The following is a 16,199-nucleotide window of genomic DNA, read 5'->3' as shown; positions in this document are numbered from 1 at the left end:
CCAACTCTAGAGGACCCAACACCTCTGTCCTTTGTGAGTACTGGCGCCCACAGATGCATGAAAACAAATACTTTGATAAGAACAAAATTAAAAATTAAAAAAAAAGTTTTGTTTTGTTTTTCAAGACAGGGTTTCAATGACTAACAAACAGCCTTGGCTGTCCTGGAACTCGCTCTGTATACCAGGCTGGCCTCGAACTCAGAGATCCGTTTGCTTCTGTCTCCCGAGTGCTGGAATTAAAGGTGTGCTTCACCACCACCCAGTCAAAGTCGTTTTTTGCTTTTTGTTTTTGGTTTTTCGAGGCAGGGTTTCTCTGTATTGTTTTGGAGGCTGTCCTGGAACTCACTCTGTAGACCAGGCTGGCCTCGAACTCACAGAGATCCGCTTGCCTCTGCCTCCCAAGTGCTGGGATTAAAGGCGTGCGCCACCAACGCCCGGCCTTCGTTTTTAAGTATATATATAAATTGGGCATTGTGGCGCACACAGAAGCAGAGGCAGGTGAATCTCTATGAGTTCCAGGCCATCCTGGTTTACAGAGCGAGTTCAAAAACAAAATTTTTGTGTGTACGTGTGGTGGTAAGGATACACTCCAAATCAATTTAAAGTAGAAAATTAAGCCGGGCGGTGGTGGCGCACGCCTTTTAGCCCAGCACTCGGGAGGCAGAGGCAGGCGGATCTCTGTGAGTTTGAGGCAGGGCTGGCCCGACAGCCTCCAAAACAATACAGAGAAACCCTGTCTCGTAAAACAAACAAACAAAAAAAGTAGAAAATTAAACAAAACACGTCCAGATGGCAACCCTAAGGCCGGGAAGGAGGTAGACCTAATTTTTTTTCTCGCAGCGAGTCCTGAGCTTACCTCACCAGGGGGGGGAGCAAGCGTGGCGGAAGTGCGCAGGCGCAGCTCCGCCCCGCGCGCACTATTTAATCCCAGAATTCCTCTGTGTCGCACCAGAGTTGCCGCACCGTTCTGAAGCATAGGGGGGGCCGGTTCGGCAGTGTCAAGATGGCGGCGGCGGTGGCGGCGGCGGCTGCTGCTGCGGCCGCGGCTGCATCTCTTCAGGTGCTGGAGATGGAGGGCATGGAGACTGCCGCCGCCGGTTCCGCAGGCCTGGCCGCCGAGGTCCGAGGCAGTGGCACGGTGGACTTCGGGCCCGGGCCCGGGATCTCTGCCATGGAGGCGAGCGGGGGCGATCCGGGCCCAGAGGCCGAGGACTTCGAGTGCCGCACTCACTGCTCCGAGTTATCCTGGCGGCAGAACGAGCAGCGGCGGCAGGGCCTGTTCTGCGACATCACCCTGTGCTTCGGTGGGGCCGGAGGTCGCGAGTTCCGTGCCCACCGCTCGGTGCTGGCCGCCGCCACCGAGTACTTCACGCCCTTGCTATCCGGCCAGTTTTCAGAGTCGCGCTCAGGCCGGGTGGAGATGCGCAAGTGGAGCTCGGAGCCGGGCCCCGAACCTGACACAGTGGAAGCCGTTATCGAGTACATGTACACTGGGCGCATCCGAGTGAGCACCGGTAGCGTGCACGAGGTGCTGGAGCTGGCCGACAGGTAGGCGATGAGGGGCGAGCGAGGGTCGGGGGGGGGACCCCTCATTGTGCCCGCAGCGGGGCACCCACTCTGAGAGTCTGTCTTGTGCCCATTGCACCCGGGAGCGAAGATTTCGGGTGTAGGGACAAAAGCGGTGGAAAGCTGTGTGTAGTGCGTGACTCCTGTGATGAAGACATTAAAAAAAAAATACAGCGAAAGGCTGGCTGCGGAATGCAGGAGACGACATTTAAACCGGCCCCGGAATGGCAAGGGAAGTTGGCAGGGCAAAGGGAGATGGATGCGCATTACAGGCTTCCAAAGGCCAGGATCCAGCTTGGCTTAGAGGAAGATCTTTAAAAGAATCCAGCGAGTCTGGATCTTGTTGGGTGAAGGGGAGGGTGGTTATGAGCTACTCTGGTGACCCCAACCAGATTATTTTTATTGCTACTTCACAACTGTAATTTTGCTAGCGTTATGAATCCCCATAATGTAAATAGCTAATATGCAGGTTATCTGGTATTCTACCCTTGGGAAAAGGTTGTTTGATCCCAGGGGGTCTCAACCCACAGGTTGAACCACAGCCTTATAGGCCTGTGAAAGTTGAACTTTGTTTTACAAGACCGGATTTCTTTGTGTAGCCTTGGCTGTCCTAGAATTAGCTCTCTAGACCAGGCTGGCCTCAAAGTCACAAAGTTCTGCCTGCCTCTGCCACCCAAGTGCTGGGATTAAAAGCATGGTCCACCACTGCCCCCACAGAGCTGAACGATTTGAAATTAGAAGTTGGTGAGACTGATGCTGTTTTATTTGATACATTCTGTATTGAAAAAAGGGTAGGGCAGAGGGGAGGATGCAGCAAGGACTGTAGCAGAGACTAGTTTAAGTCAATGCAATAGTGGTCGAGGTTTGGATTGAGAAGGAAGGTGAGAGGAGGGACTCTGTGTGTGTGTGTGTGTGTGTGTGTGCGCGCGTGTGTGTGTGTGTGTGTGTGTGTGTGTGTGTGTGTGCGCGCGCGTGTGTGTGTGTGTGTGTGTGTGCGCTTTGAGATTTATTTTATGTATATGGGTGTTTGGCCTGCATTTATGTGTACAGGCTTAGTGCTTGATGCCAAAGAGCCAAGAAAGACGGCGTGAAGAGCAGCCAGTGCTTTTAGCTGCTGAGCCATCTCTGCAGGACATCTGTGTTTTGAAGTAGAGGAGATGAATTGACAGTGGATTTGATATGTGAGTAAAGTGGGAAATTTTTTGACCCTAGCAATTGGAAAGATCTGATTATTACAGTGTAGGAAAATGCCGGGGATTTAATCCCTACACTCTTGGAAAGCAGAGGCAAGAAGACCTCTGAGTTTTAGTCCAGTCTGGTCTATATATCCAGAGATTCGTAATGAGATGTTGCCCCGCCTCTTCACCCCTCACAAAAAGATGTGTAAAATTAGGGCCTGCAGAGATGGCCCAGCTGTAGGTAAAATGTCTGCACTGCAAGCTGAGGACTTGGCTTCAGTTCTTTAAAAGCTGGGCATGGTAGTGCATTCCCGTAGCCCCAGTCTTGAGGGAGAGGGCAGAGACGGACTGATTTCCTGAAATTCACTGGCCAGCCAGTCTGGCCCACTTGTCTGAAAAAGAAAAAGAAAGGTGGAGGGGTTACAGAGACAGCCCAGTGGCTAAGAACACTTGTTTCTTGCAGAAGACCTAGGTTGGTTTTCCCAATGCCCATCTGGTTGCTCACAACCACCTGTAACTCCTGTTCCAGTGGATCTGATATCTTCTTGCCATCAAGGACATCAGGCGCATGTGGTGCACAGATAAACATGTAGGCAAAACACTCTTACACACAAATCTTTAAAAAATGTTTAACAAAGACAGAGATCAATCAAAGCCTTATGCCTTTCTCTACATTCCTGCTCAAGCACACAAAAGCTGTGGAAAAATACAGAAGAGCAGATTTGAGAAGAAGGTCAGTATGGACTTGGTCATGATGTCTGAGTAAGCTGTTAAATTGAAGAACACTGTGTCTCCAGTCAAGTTACGAAGGAAATCACAAAGAGAAACAATGTCACAAATAGGGATATTTTCAGGGGCCAGAGAGAGATGACTCAGCCATTAAGAGCATCGGCTGCTTTTCTAGAGGACCTGTGATCAATTCCCAGAACCCATATGATTGTTCACAACCATCTGTAATTCCAGTTTTAGGGTCCAATTCCCTCTTCTGATGGTGGCAGTGACCACGTACTTAAATACTTTCAGGCAAAATTCTCATAGGCATAAAATATTTGTTTTGGGTTTTTTTGTTTGTTTGTTTTAAGAGACAGGGTTTCCTCTGTATTGTTTTGGAGGCTGTCGGTCCAGCCCGGCCTGGAACTCACAGAACCGCCTGCCCCTGTCTCCCGAGTGCTGGGATTAAAGGTATGCGCCACCACCGCCCAGCAAAATATTTGTTTTATTATTAATTTTTTTTAGTACTTAACTCAGTGTCATCACCAGTCTCCAGTGATCAATCATTTGACAGCTAGACTTCAATCCCTTTTTAGGTTTCTTTTTTTTTTTTTTTTTTTTTTTGGTTTTTCGAGACAGGGTTTCCCTGTGTAGCTTTGGAGGCTGTCCTGGAACTAGCTCTGTAGACCAGGCTCCTTTTTAGGTTTCTATGGTATCAGTTCAATTCACTCTATTGGATTCTTTACTACTGTAGAGAATCCCTTGCTTGCCCTCTTTCCCCCCTATTCACTTTTATCCCCCCTATTCACTTTTATACGTACTCTTAAGTAGCTTAATCTGTTCTGTGACTTTAATTATAATTTATATCACAGTTCCCCCAATCTGCATGTATCTCTACCCTCCATCTATCTAATGACTACCCTTTTTGGATTTTTGTTTTTGCTTTGAGAATGGATCTCTTTATGTAGTTCTGGCTGTCCTTGAAATCAGAGATCCAACTGCCTCTGCCTCCCAAGTGCTAGGATTAAAGATGTGCTTGGTCTGGGGCTGGAGAGATGGCTCAGGGGTTAAGAACACTAGTTGGTCTTCTAGAGGTCCTGAGTTCAATCCCAGAAGCCACATGGGGGCTCACAACCATCTGTAATGAGATCTAGTGCCCTCTTCCCGCCTGCAGGCATACATGCAGACAGAACACTGTATACATAATAAGTAAAAAAAAATGTGCTTGGTCTGTTTTTTGTTTTTTTGCGGGGGGATGGGGTGGGGTGGGGGGTGGTGGAATGAGACAGGGTTTCTCTGTGTAACGGCTCTGGCTCTCTTAGGACTCACTTGTAGACCAGGCTGGCCTTGAACTCAGATCAGCCTTCCTCTGCCTCCCGAGTGCTAGGACTAAAGGTGTGGGCCACCAATACCCTGTAGATTTAGGGTTGTAACCTGTAGAAATGTGCTACTATGCCTGGCTCTTTTTCAGTATTTGGAAATATCCCTATTTTAAAAGTATATTTTGTTTATTTATAGCTGGGCAATGGTGGCATATGCCTCTAATCCCAGAATTTAGGAAGTAGAGGTCTGTGGATCTCTGGACAGCCTGGGTTGTTACACAAAACAAACAAACAAAAAAAAATTAAAAGGATTTTAAGAGTGCCTATTTAGTAAACTCTAAAATAGGAAATGGTGGAACATGCTTGGGTGCTGAAAAAAATGATTCTGTGGAAGAGGAGAAACTGGTACTGTAAGAGCAGGAGAATGAATACAGGAGCAGCTTTTAAAATCAAGGAAGGCCATAATCCATACTAAAATTGGAGATTGAGTGGTGCACACTTGTAATTCCAGTACTTGGGAGGCTGAGACAGGAAATCTAGGCCAGACTGGACTATTTAGTAAGACCCTTTCCAAAAATTGTAAGGATTGGATGCTGGTTATGGTGGCTCATGCCTTTAATCCCAGCACTCAGGAGGTAATAGCACGTGGTCTTGATTGACTTCAAGGCCAGCCCAGCCAAGGCTACATAGAGAGACACTATCTCAAACAAAAGCCATAGGCCAAATTGGGAAAGAAAATATAGGGTAAAACTGCAGGCAAATTGGTTGGTGGAAAGATAAAGCTCCTGCCCAATAACTTCTCAAAGTACACAAGACTACCTCAAGATGGGGTAGAATATGTACAGACCCTGGGAAGGATATTTGTTAAGTGAAACTGAAAAGAAGACCTATTGTCAAGCTGTGTTTGTGTCTGTCTGGGACTTAAAACTCTTAACTTTTAGGGGCTGGAAAAATGGCTCAGTGATGAAGAGCAGTAGCTGCTCTTCCAGAAGTCCTGAGTTCAATTCTCAGCCAACATATAGTGGTTCACAATGGTCCCTAATGAGATCTGGCGCCCTTTTCTAGCCTTCAGGCATATATACAGGCAGAACACTGTATACATAATAAATAAGTAAAATTTAAAAACAAAAAAATTCTAACTTTTGCTGGCATGGTGGTACATGCCTTCTGTCTTTGTGTTAGGGACGGAGAGACAAACTGTCTCTTGAGTTTAAGGCCAGCAGGGCTACATAGAGAGACCCTGTCTCAAAAATAAAAAAACAAAACAAAACCTGTCTTTTCTCTATCTTTCACAGGCATTTGTTGTTGTTGTTGTTATTGTTTTTTCGAGACAGGGTTTCCCTGTATTGTTTTGGAGGCTGTCCTGGAACTCACTCTGTAGACCAGGCTGGCCTTAAACTCACAGAGATCTGCCTGCCTCTGCCTCCCGAGTGCTGGGATCAAAGGCGTGCGCCACCAATGCCTAGTTCACAGGCGCTATATTCTAAGTCCCTGTAATGACAGAGCTCAGTCTAATGAGCTCAGAGACAGGATCATTTTCTCTGTGTCCACATATGTAGGAGGAAACCGTGTGCTGCCAGCGAAAGAGCACGTGGCCGAAGTCAGCAGGCCGCCAGTAAAGAGCACGTGGCCACGAGAGAAATCTCGGAATACCACCTAGCCTTACCAGCAGGTAGAAGGTGCTGGTTCCTGGCAGCAGACATCGTGCCTGGCCTGCTTGAGGCCCCGATTCATGTTTCCCGGCTGTAAAGGTCTACCTTGTCTATCTGTAGACAACACATTCCTAAAAATAATGCTTTTACCAGTAATGCATCAAACAGAAGGCCTCAGCAGGAGGTGTGGAAAGAGAAGACATTGGACCAAGGAATGCTGGTCGACTACAGATAGATAAGGTAGACCTTTACAGCTGGGAAACGTGAATCGGGGCCTCAAGCAGGCCCCCAGAAAGAAAGATTATCCGGTCATTCCTAGTGACAGTGGAGGACAGCCTCTCCCAGGACAATTAGAAGATCCACTGCCCATCATAAATAATGCGGCTCTGGAACCAGGCTGGCGGGAAGGCTTCCCTTTACACACATGTACTGTCTGTGATCCAGCCCTACATGGCACATGAATTAGAAATAATAGAATGAGCAGAGTCTCTTGGCCTCCGGGCAGGAGGGGTTGTATAGTAGGGCACTTGTCTAGCATGTTTTAGGCTGTTAGTTGAATCCCCAGTACTATGATAAATAGATAAGTCCAGGCACAGGATTCCTTACATAATAGTGCCTGGTGTGTAATAGCTATTGTTTTCATAGAGTAATGATTCCCAAAATCTGTCTTAAGGGAATATGCCTCAGAATTATTACCACTAAACACAGGAGCTCAAGGCAAGGCAGCCCGGGAATCAGGTGGCCCTTGCACCCAGACTTGTCTGGGGTCCCCTAGACTCTAGAGTCTTCACCACTCTACCTTGTCTTTGTTTTATCTCTAAGGTGGGGATGTTTCTTCGAGAGTATTAAGAAAGCTTGTCTTAATTCATCTATATTTGTAAATAAGTATTTATTAAGCACAGTAACTGTAATAAACCATTGTTGCATGGAAATGGACCTGTCATAATGACACCATTCTTTTTTTTTTTTTTTTTTTTTTTTTTTTTGGTTTTTCGAGACAGGGTTTCTCTGTGGCTTTGGAGGCTGTCCTGGAACTCACTTGGTAGTCCAGGCTGGTCTCGAACTCACAGAGATCCGCCTGCCTCTGCCTCCTGAGTGCTGGGATTAAAGGCGTGGGCCACCAACGCCCGGCTATGACACCATTCTTAGATTGTTTAAGGCTTTTCTCAGTTAAAATGTCTTTCTCTTGTGTAGCCATGGTCTTAGATGGACCACCCTTGGGCTAAGTGCTACTACAGACTGGGTTTCTCTGTATAGCTTTGGAGCCTATCCTAGAATTCTGCTCTGTAGCCCAGACTGGCCTCAAACAGATCCGCCTGCCTCTGTCTCCTGAATGCTGTAATTAAAGGTGTGCACCACCACTTCCTGACCCAGTGCTACTAATTAGATTTATGATTTGGGCCAACACTGTTGTGTTTTGTTTTAACTTAATTTAGGTGGGTGGGTGATGTTCTATAAACCACTTTTCTTTTTTTTTTCCTTTTTTCTTTGGCTAGACTATCTGACACATGATTTTTGTTGTTGTTGTTGTTGTTGTGTGTTTGTTTTATTTCCAGGCTTCAGATATTTGAGTTTATCTTGTCTTCCTTGCTTTAATGATAAGCAGTCTTGGACAAAACCCCTTAGTCTACTTTTTGTGGTTGGCCAAAGAGATGAAAACCTCTGACTCAGTCTAGGCTGCTATTCTTTGTGATATCTGGCTAAGCTGAGTCTCCAGGAAGTTATAGTTCCTGCCTGCCTCTAGTTTACACTATATGGTCATACTGGGTAAAGGCTTTCACTAAGACCCTTTCTAAATAGAAAGAAACTGGAGCTGGGAGTGGTAGCGCATGTCTGTGATCCTGGCACATAGGTGGTAGAAGCAGAAGGATCATCCTTAGCTACATGGTGTGCTGGAGACCAGCCTGGGATACTTCAGACCCTGTCTCAAAAAGACAAAACAAAGCAAAGCCTAAACAAGCAAACAAACAAATAAATAAGAGGTCCAGTGATGGCAAAGGGATTAGAAAAAAATGTCAGAAATGCATGTGAATTGACTTTTGTTCTTGTTGTATGTGCGTGTATCTCTGTGACAATCTGCATGTGAATATGTGCCCAAGAAGGCCAGAAGAGGGCAGTGGACCCCTAGCAGTTGTGAGCTACTTAGCATGGTTGCTGGGAACCACACTCAAGTCTTCAGGTGCCATCTTCTGACTTCCAAGGGTACCATCCATGTATGTCATACATAGATACACAGCAGGCAAAATACCCATACATAGACAATAGAATTCAGGCATAGTGGAGCATGTTTTTAATCCCAGCACTCGGGCAAGCAACAAATAAATAATAAAATAAAAAGATCTTTAGAATTTAACCATCTCTCCAGCTCCTTGTTTTTACTTTATTAGATTTTGTTTGTTTGGTTGGTTTAAGTTTTTCTAAACAAGGTTTCTCTGCAGCTTTGGCACCTGTCCCGGAGCTTGCTTTGTAGGCTAGCCTTAACTCACAGAGATCCGCCCGCCTCTGGCTCCCCAGTGCTGAGATTAAAGGCCTGCGCAAACCATCGCCTGGTTCATTTTCTTAGATTTTGAAACAGGGTCTCACCAAGTTTTCTAGGCAGGCCTTGACCTGTCCTGGTCTCCTGAATATTAGGATTACAGGCAAGAGCCTGTAATCTCACAGTTTTTTTAAAAATGTGTACTGTGTGTTTATGATGTGTGGGTGTCACAGTGCGCACCTGGATGTAAGAGGACAGTTTTGTGATGTTTTCTCCTTCCATCTTCATGTGGGTTCTAGGAATTGAACTTGGGTCTCTAGGCATGCTCTAGCAAGTGCCTTTGCCCACTGAGCCCTCTACATAGTGAGACCTATCTGAGACCCTTCCTCCTGAAAAATAGACTTCCCAGCATAATACTTGCTCATTTGGGTACTGGGCTGTCTTTCCAGATACTGTGCTTTTGAGATTAATCCTTTCAATTTGTATAATTCAGGTATACCTACAATGCATCCATATAAAATAAGTACATTCCACAATTAATCTTTTCTCTTTTTCTTGATTCTAGATTCTTATTAATTCGTTTAAAAGAATTTTGTGGAGAATTTCTCAAGAAAAAACTTCATCTCTCAAATTGTGTGGCCATTCATAGCTTAGCCCACATGTATACCCTAAGCCAGCTTGCTCTGAAAGCTGCGGATATGATCCGGAGGAATTTCTATAAAGTCATTCAGGATGAAGAATTTTATACTTTACCTTTCCATCTCATTCGAGACTGGCTTTCAGACTTGGAAATTACCGTGGATTCTGAAGAGGTTCTTTTTGAAACGGTTTTGAAGTGGGTTCAGAGAAATGCTGAAGAAAGAGAGAGATACTTTGAAGAACTTTTTAAACTGCTTAGGTTGTCCCAGATGAAACCCACCTATCTTACCCGGCATGTCAAGCCAGAGCGGCTGGTGGCCAACAATGAAGTTTGCGTCAAGCTGGTGGCTGATGCAGTGGAGAGGCATGCACTCAGAGCAGAGAATATACAGTCTGGCACACTCCAGCATCCTGCTTCCCATGTCTCACTCTTACCTCGCTATGGACAAAACATGGACGTCATCATGGTTATTGGAGGTGTGTCAGAAGGAGGAGACTATTTAAGTGAATGTGTGGGGTATTTTGTTGATGAGGACAGATGGGTAAATCTGCCCCACATTCATAATCACCTTGATGGACATGCCGTTGCAGTAACAGAATCTTATGTGTATGTTGCTGGCTCGATGGAACCAGGATTTGCTAAAACGGTAGAAAGGTACAACCCAAACTTGAATACATGGGAACACGTTTGTAGTCTGATGACAAGAAAGCATTCTTTTGGGCTGACAGAAGTCAAAGGGAAGCTGTATAGCATTGGAGGACATGGCAATTTTAGCCCTGGCTTTAAAGATGTGACTGTTTACAATCCTGAGCTTGATAAATGGCACAACTTAGAATCAGCACCAAAGATTCTTCGAGATGTCAAAGCACTAGCCATTGAGGACCGGTTTGTGTACATTGCTGCCCGCACTCCCGTGGACCGGGACACTGAAGATGGATTGAAGGTTGTAATTACTTGCTATGATACAGAGACTCGACAGTGGAAAGATGTGGAATCTTTACCGCTTATTGACAATTACTGTTTTTTCCAGATGTCTGTGGTCAATTCAAACTTTTATCAGACAGCATCATGCTGTCCCAAGAGTTATTCTTTAGAAAACGAAGAGGCGGTAAGAAAGATTGCCGGTCAGGTATCTGATGAGATCCTTGAAAGCTTGCCTCCAGAAGTTCTTAGCATTGAAGGAGCAGCCATTTGCTATTACAAAGATGACGTCTTCATTATTGGAGGCTGGAAAAACAGCGATGACATTGACAAACAGTACCGGAAGGAAGCCTACCGATACTGTGCTGAGAGGCAGAGGTGGATGCTCCTCCCTCCCATGCCTCAGCCCCGGTGTAGGGCCACCGCTTGCCATGTCCGGATCCCCTACCGGTACTTGCATGGCACACAGAGATACCCTATGCCTCAAAACTTAATGTGGCAGAAGGACCGCATTAGACAGATGCAAGAGATACACCGGCATGCCCTGAACATGCGGAGAGTGCCAAGTTCCCAGATTGAATGCTGAACTCACCAACACTTACATCTGGAAACTGTTCTAACCCCTGTTCCATGAGGCTGGAGATGCCTGGACTGTTACTTGGAAAAGTATGTCAATAACTTATTTTCTACTTGGACTTACTACCCTATATAAAGGAAGTTAGTTGTTAAAAAACAAACGGGAAACTCAGTTTAGTGTGGTAATTTTTGTTAGCCTGCAGTCCTGTCTTTGTGTGCTGGCAAATAAGATCTTATTAAAGACAAGTGGGGGAAGCAGGTCTAGTTACGTGACCTTTTTTCTGCCAACAATTATAACTCCTTTGTTTTTGGGACGTACATGTGGGGCTTTAAGCACCAGTGTTATTTGCACATTTATTTTGATATTCCTTTACGTTTTGTGTGGATTTTTTTTTTCAGTGATACCAGTTTATTCATTAAGCTCTCATCTGCAGAAGGCATGTGCAATAGTGAGACTGGATGTAAAGGAAAAAGCACAATGTTTCAGCAAGCTGATCTCAGAATGATGGCGCTAATGTTTGTTGTATGTGTTTATCTACAAATGCTGTTTATGTTCATTGGAAAGGGTGACAATAAGAAGTTGGTGATTGGCATATCATCTGGTTTTTTGTTTTTTTCTGCAGCTGTTTATAGACTTGAAGCTATCATTCTGAGATGAGAATTAGGAAGATACTGATATTTAGCTGACTGACTAGAGAGGAAGTTACACAGGTAAAGTTTGTTTCTCTAAGAAAAAAAGTGTTGAGTGTAGCTGAGAAAGCAGGTGAACAAACATTTTGAAACACTTTGAAGAGTGACTGTTGATGAGGATGCGGCATGCCAGTGACAATCAACACGCGATGCCTTCAGTTCATTTTTTTCTCCCCTGAATATTATATAGATCTTCATCAGTTCTTTCCACAAGAAAAGCTTTCAAAATGGCAAGGAAATCAGGTTAGAAAATACTGCTAAGAGAAGCCATGTTATTTCTGGCTTCTGATTGTCAAAATATTTTACCGGATTGTCCTAGATTTTTTTTATTGAAACTTAGAGCCTAGAATACCAAATCTGAGTACATAGTTTTGGCTTTCACATAACACATTTATTTAGGAAACTGTCGATGTTAAATAATCAGTTCAATGATTGTCATCTTTCAGAAAAGGTTTTTAATCTGTACATATTTTATTATACTCCCTAAAGTAGTCTTTTTAATTTTTTGAGACAGGATCTCACTATGTAGCATTGGATGGCCTGAAACTCGCTAAGTAGACTAGGCTTTGACCATATATAGATCCAAGGACCAATAATCAGTTTCAGCAGCAGCTGTTTCTACCCTTTCTATTACAAGTTTTCTGGGTTTTTTTTGTTGTTGTTGTTGTTGTTGAGTTTCTGTTTAATGATATTGTACATTCACATTCCTTTAATTGTTCATACTAGAATTTTCTTGCTGTTATTCTAGAGCTCTCATATTCAAGATCTGTAATTTTCAGTTGCATTAGGAATATTATTGAGTCCCATTCTCTCTTAGTGTCTGCATATTCTTTGCTGCTTTCATCATTTTTGTGTATGGTATTGGAGGATTAGCTCTTCCCTTTACAGTGTCTTTTGAGCCTTGTGTATGTGTCATTCCTTTTGCACTATTTTTGATAATAAATCCCTTCTCAGTTTATTGAATTTTTTTTTTGGAATATATAGTTTCCCATTTTTCTTCAAGAGGCTGAATCTAATTTGTACTTAGTTTCTGAACTCCCTTGTGCAGGACTTTAATCTTGAAGAGCTCAACTTTAAGTTTATGTGAGTAATCCTGAGCATTGTACAACTTCTCTGTGAATCCTATCATCAAAGAAACATCATTATTTCTCTTTTGTTTTTCTTTTAATGCAAATCTCAAATTGCAGAGATTTTTTTCCCTCTCTCTTTGTACAGTCTGACCTATACTCTTGCTGGTTTTATGCAGAGATTTTTCCCTCTCTCTTTATACAGTCTGACCTGTAATCTTGGTGGATTTTTTTTTTTTAATACAAAGTCTTTATGTAGTGTTGGCTGACGTGGGACTCTCTAGATCAGGCTGGCCTAGAACTCCGTAGATCCACTTGCCTCTGTCTGGGACTAAAGGCATGACCCACCATGCTGGGCTTGATGGCTCTTTAGCACACTAATTTCATCTTCCACTTCAGTTTCTTTTATAAGTAGTTCATGGTGTCTAGTTTGTCTTTCATATAGATTGACTGTATCCAGGACCTTTAGGGGACATTAGCACAGTCCTCAGGTGCTGCTTCACCTATTAGGTCATAGGGGTCTTCCGTGGCTTTGCTTTTCTGACCTATACCTGTCTGCATCTTCCCCTTTGTAGCCTTCTTTCACCTGGTCTCTATTCATCTAAACTACAAGTCCCTTCACTTGCAGCATAGCAGTGATGAGCCTGGACTTCCTACACCTCTGTACTCAGAGGTTCCTGGAAGAGCTGGGTTTGGTTTGGTTTGGTTTTTTAATTTCCTCTTTTCTTTTATATTCAAGGCAGAACTTTTAACAGAAACTGCTGGTTATTGGTTCTCTATCCTTGTAGAGCTACTCTAGCATGGTCAGCAGCGTTGCTGGCACTGTGCTACAGGTCCTCTGTAATTTATTTCGTTTGTCATTCCTTCCAACCTAAAGGCAGATATCCTCACTCCCATCACATCTTTTCTGAACACTGCTCTGCTGGATTGACTTTGAGACTGTGAATATTCCTCATTCAGAAAGGATTTCCACATTGATTAAACATTGACAGCTCACCAGCACCATCTATTGCAGTCAATCCAAAGACATCTTGATTAATTTGTTGATTCATAATTGCATGCATGAGACTTCTGTTTATCAATTGTTGGTACATAAGCATTCTTAATAAGAATTCAGCTATAATTTTCACTGACAGCCAGTGTAAAGCCACCTTTTTTTTTTTTCTTGCTTCAGTGTTCACTTCATGTTCAAGGGTTTTTACAAGCTTGGAGAACACGGTTGCCTTGAGCATGCATATTTGGATCAGCACTGCTCTCTAGTAGAATAGAGGCATGTTCCCTTCTTGACATCATAGGGCCTTCATTAGACCTGTGCGGTCACCACTTCTGGATAGTCATGCACACAGGCCATATATAGAGCAGTGGGAGTATGGATAATTTTCAAAAAGTGGCATCACTGAAAAATTCCATCCTTATGGACTTTGACCTCAAGCAAGGAAATTACATCAAGGAATACCCATTTTTCTGACTTTCTTCACACTCTTGAGCATTATGCAAGTTAACATTCAAACTTAATCTTTCAATGCTCAGCTAACTCAGAAGACTCCTGTCTAGGGGCCTGGAGAGATGGATCAGCAGGCAAAAACACTTGCTGTTCTTCCAATGAGTTTGGTTCCCAGCTCCCACTTCAGGAAGCTCACAGGCCCCCTAACTCCACCTCCAGGGGATCTGATGCCTCTGGCCCTGTGGGCACCTGCATTCACATGGACATAATAACCACATGCAGACACAAGCACCTAATTAACTGAAAACAAAATTTTCAAATAGGTTCTTGTTGAAGTTGTGCATGGTAGTGCTCACCTATATCTGAGCATTTGGGAAGTAAGGGCAGGAAGATCCGGAGTTCTGAGCCAGCCTGTTTACTGCGCATAGTGAGACCCTGCATCCAGCCAAGCAACAGCAAAAGCATAATAATAATAACTATAAGTAATATAAAATAAAGACTCCTGGGCTGGAGAGATGGCTCAGAGGTTAAGAGCACTGGCTACTCTTCCAGAGGTCCTGAGTTCAATTCCCAGCAACCACATAGTGGCTCATAACCATCTATAGTGGGATCTGATGCCCTCTTCTGGCATAAAGGCATACATGAAGATAGAGCACTCATACATAAAATAAATAAATATAATCCTTTAAAAAAAAAAGACTCCTGATGGCTTGTACTATAAATCCAGTATTTTTTAAAATCTCTTTAAGAACGTCTTTACCTTCTCACACATTCTGTAATATCATTCTGGAAAAGTTCAAGAACAGTGATCTATGCCTTCCCCATTGCATTAGAGTTAACATTATTATGTGATAAAAATTATCAGAAGCACAACCAGAAATCTAGGCTATTTGCTGTGACACTAATACTATTGGATTCTGTACTGATAATTTTCTTGAAGTTTCTAAGGTAGTATTCTTGCTCAGGACGAGGGTTAATAACTATGTTGGAAATCTGCTTTACAACTATTGAAGTTAGACTGGAGTGAGTCTGGGAAACTGCAAGTAAATGATCTGTTGTTATTCTTTCCCTTAACTTTTTCTCAATTGCCATCCTTTGGGTTTCTTGAGGTTGGTGGTTTTTTACTGCTGGGAACTGAACACAGGGATTTGCACACGCTAGGGGACACTGCCGACTAGGTTGCTTCCCAGCCCACTCTGTAGTTACCTTAGTAACAAAAGCCTTTGGATTCTGAGAAGCACTCCTTAGTTATAAGTGGTCTGTGCAGCTTCCAGTCTTGAAGCTCATTGAAGGAAGCTTGCCTTCAACTCTCTGACCATACAAGAAAACCATTTAGTATTTCATCAGGATGCCAGCTTGCTCCAGGAGAAAGTCATGTATTTTGCTTTTGGCTTTTTGGTCCCAGAATTGTATTTTGGGACTGTTACCACCAAATTTTTAATAGGGCCATCTTTTTGTCCTTTATTCATTTTTGAACAGATAATATGACTCCTAAGATTTAGGTATAATCTGGTTTTAAAAACTTGATTGAAACCACTGTTTTTCTGATCAGCAGGCAGCCTAGGCCCTGGCTGAATGAAGGGGTAAGTCCTTCCTTGCATGATGGTGTGCAGGTTTTCCTGACTACCAAGTTTCTAATGTTCATATGTAAATTCACATGTGTGGCTTCACCACCATAACTTGTGTCTTCTAAATACTGTAACTAACTTGTCAGGAAGGAAAGAAACCAGATTTGCTTAAATCTGTTCACGGCTGACATTCTGAAATTCTAAACTGGACACAACAGTATTTATAATGATAATCATGCATGTTTAATATGGCTCTTTGTGAATGAAATGTCTTATGAAAACAGTTTAAAACATAGTTTAAATATATTCAAGTGAACCTTTTGTTGCTTTTTCTTTGTTAGAAAGGGAGGACTCAGTTACACCAAAAAGTAATGAGTGCCCATTACTT

The 16,199-nt window shown here is 43.5% G+C and overlaps 1 protein-coding gene across 1 annotated transcript; it reads left to right on the top strand.

Annotated features, from left to right (window-relative positions):
* Positions 1 to 939: 939 nt before the first annotated feature.
* On the top strand, positions 940 to 11,635 carry Klhl11 (kelch like family member 11). Its single transcript, XM_005087382.4, has 2 exons — positions 940 to 1,548; positions 9,471 to 11,635. The coding sequence occupies exons 1-2, from the start codon at positions 1,004 to 1,006 to the stop codon at positions 11,050 to 11,052; spliced, it is 2,127 nt and encodes a 708-aa protein (XP_005087439.1). The 5' UTR covers positions 940 to 1,003; the 3' UTR covers positions 11,053 to 11,635.
* The last annotated feature ends 4,564 nt before the right edge of the window (positions 11,636 to 16,199 follow it).

The sequence above is a fragment of the Mesocricetus auratus genome, unplaced genomic scaffold (assembly GCF_017639785.1).
Source record: "Mesocricetus auratus isolate SY011 unplaced genomic scaffold, BCM_Maur_2.0 Super-Scaffold_100007, whole genome shotgun sequence".
In the NCBI taxonomy this organism is placed as follows: Eukaryota; Metazoa; Chordata; class Mammalia; order Rodentia; family Cricetidae; genus Mesocricetus; species Mesocricetus auratus.
The sequence above is the reverse complement of the archived record's forward strand: the minus strand, read 5'-3'. Positions and strand labels throughout refer to the sequence as shown.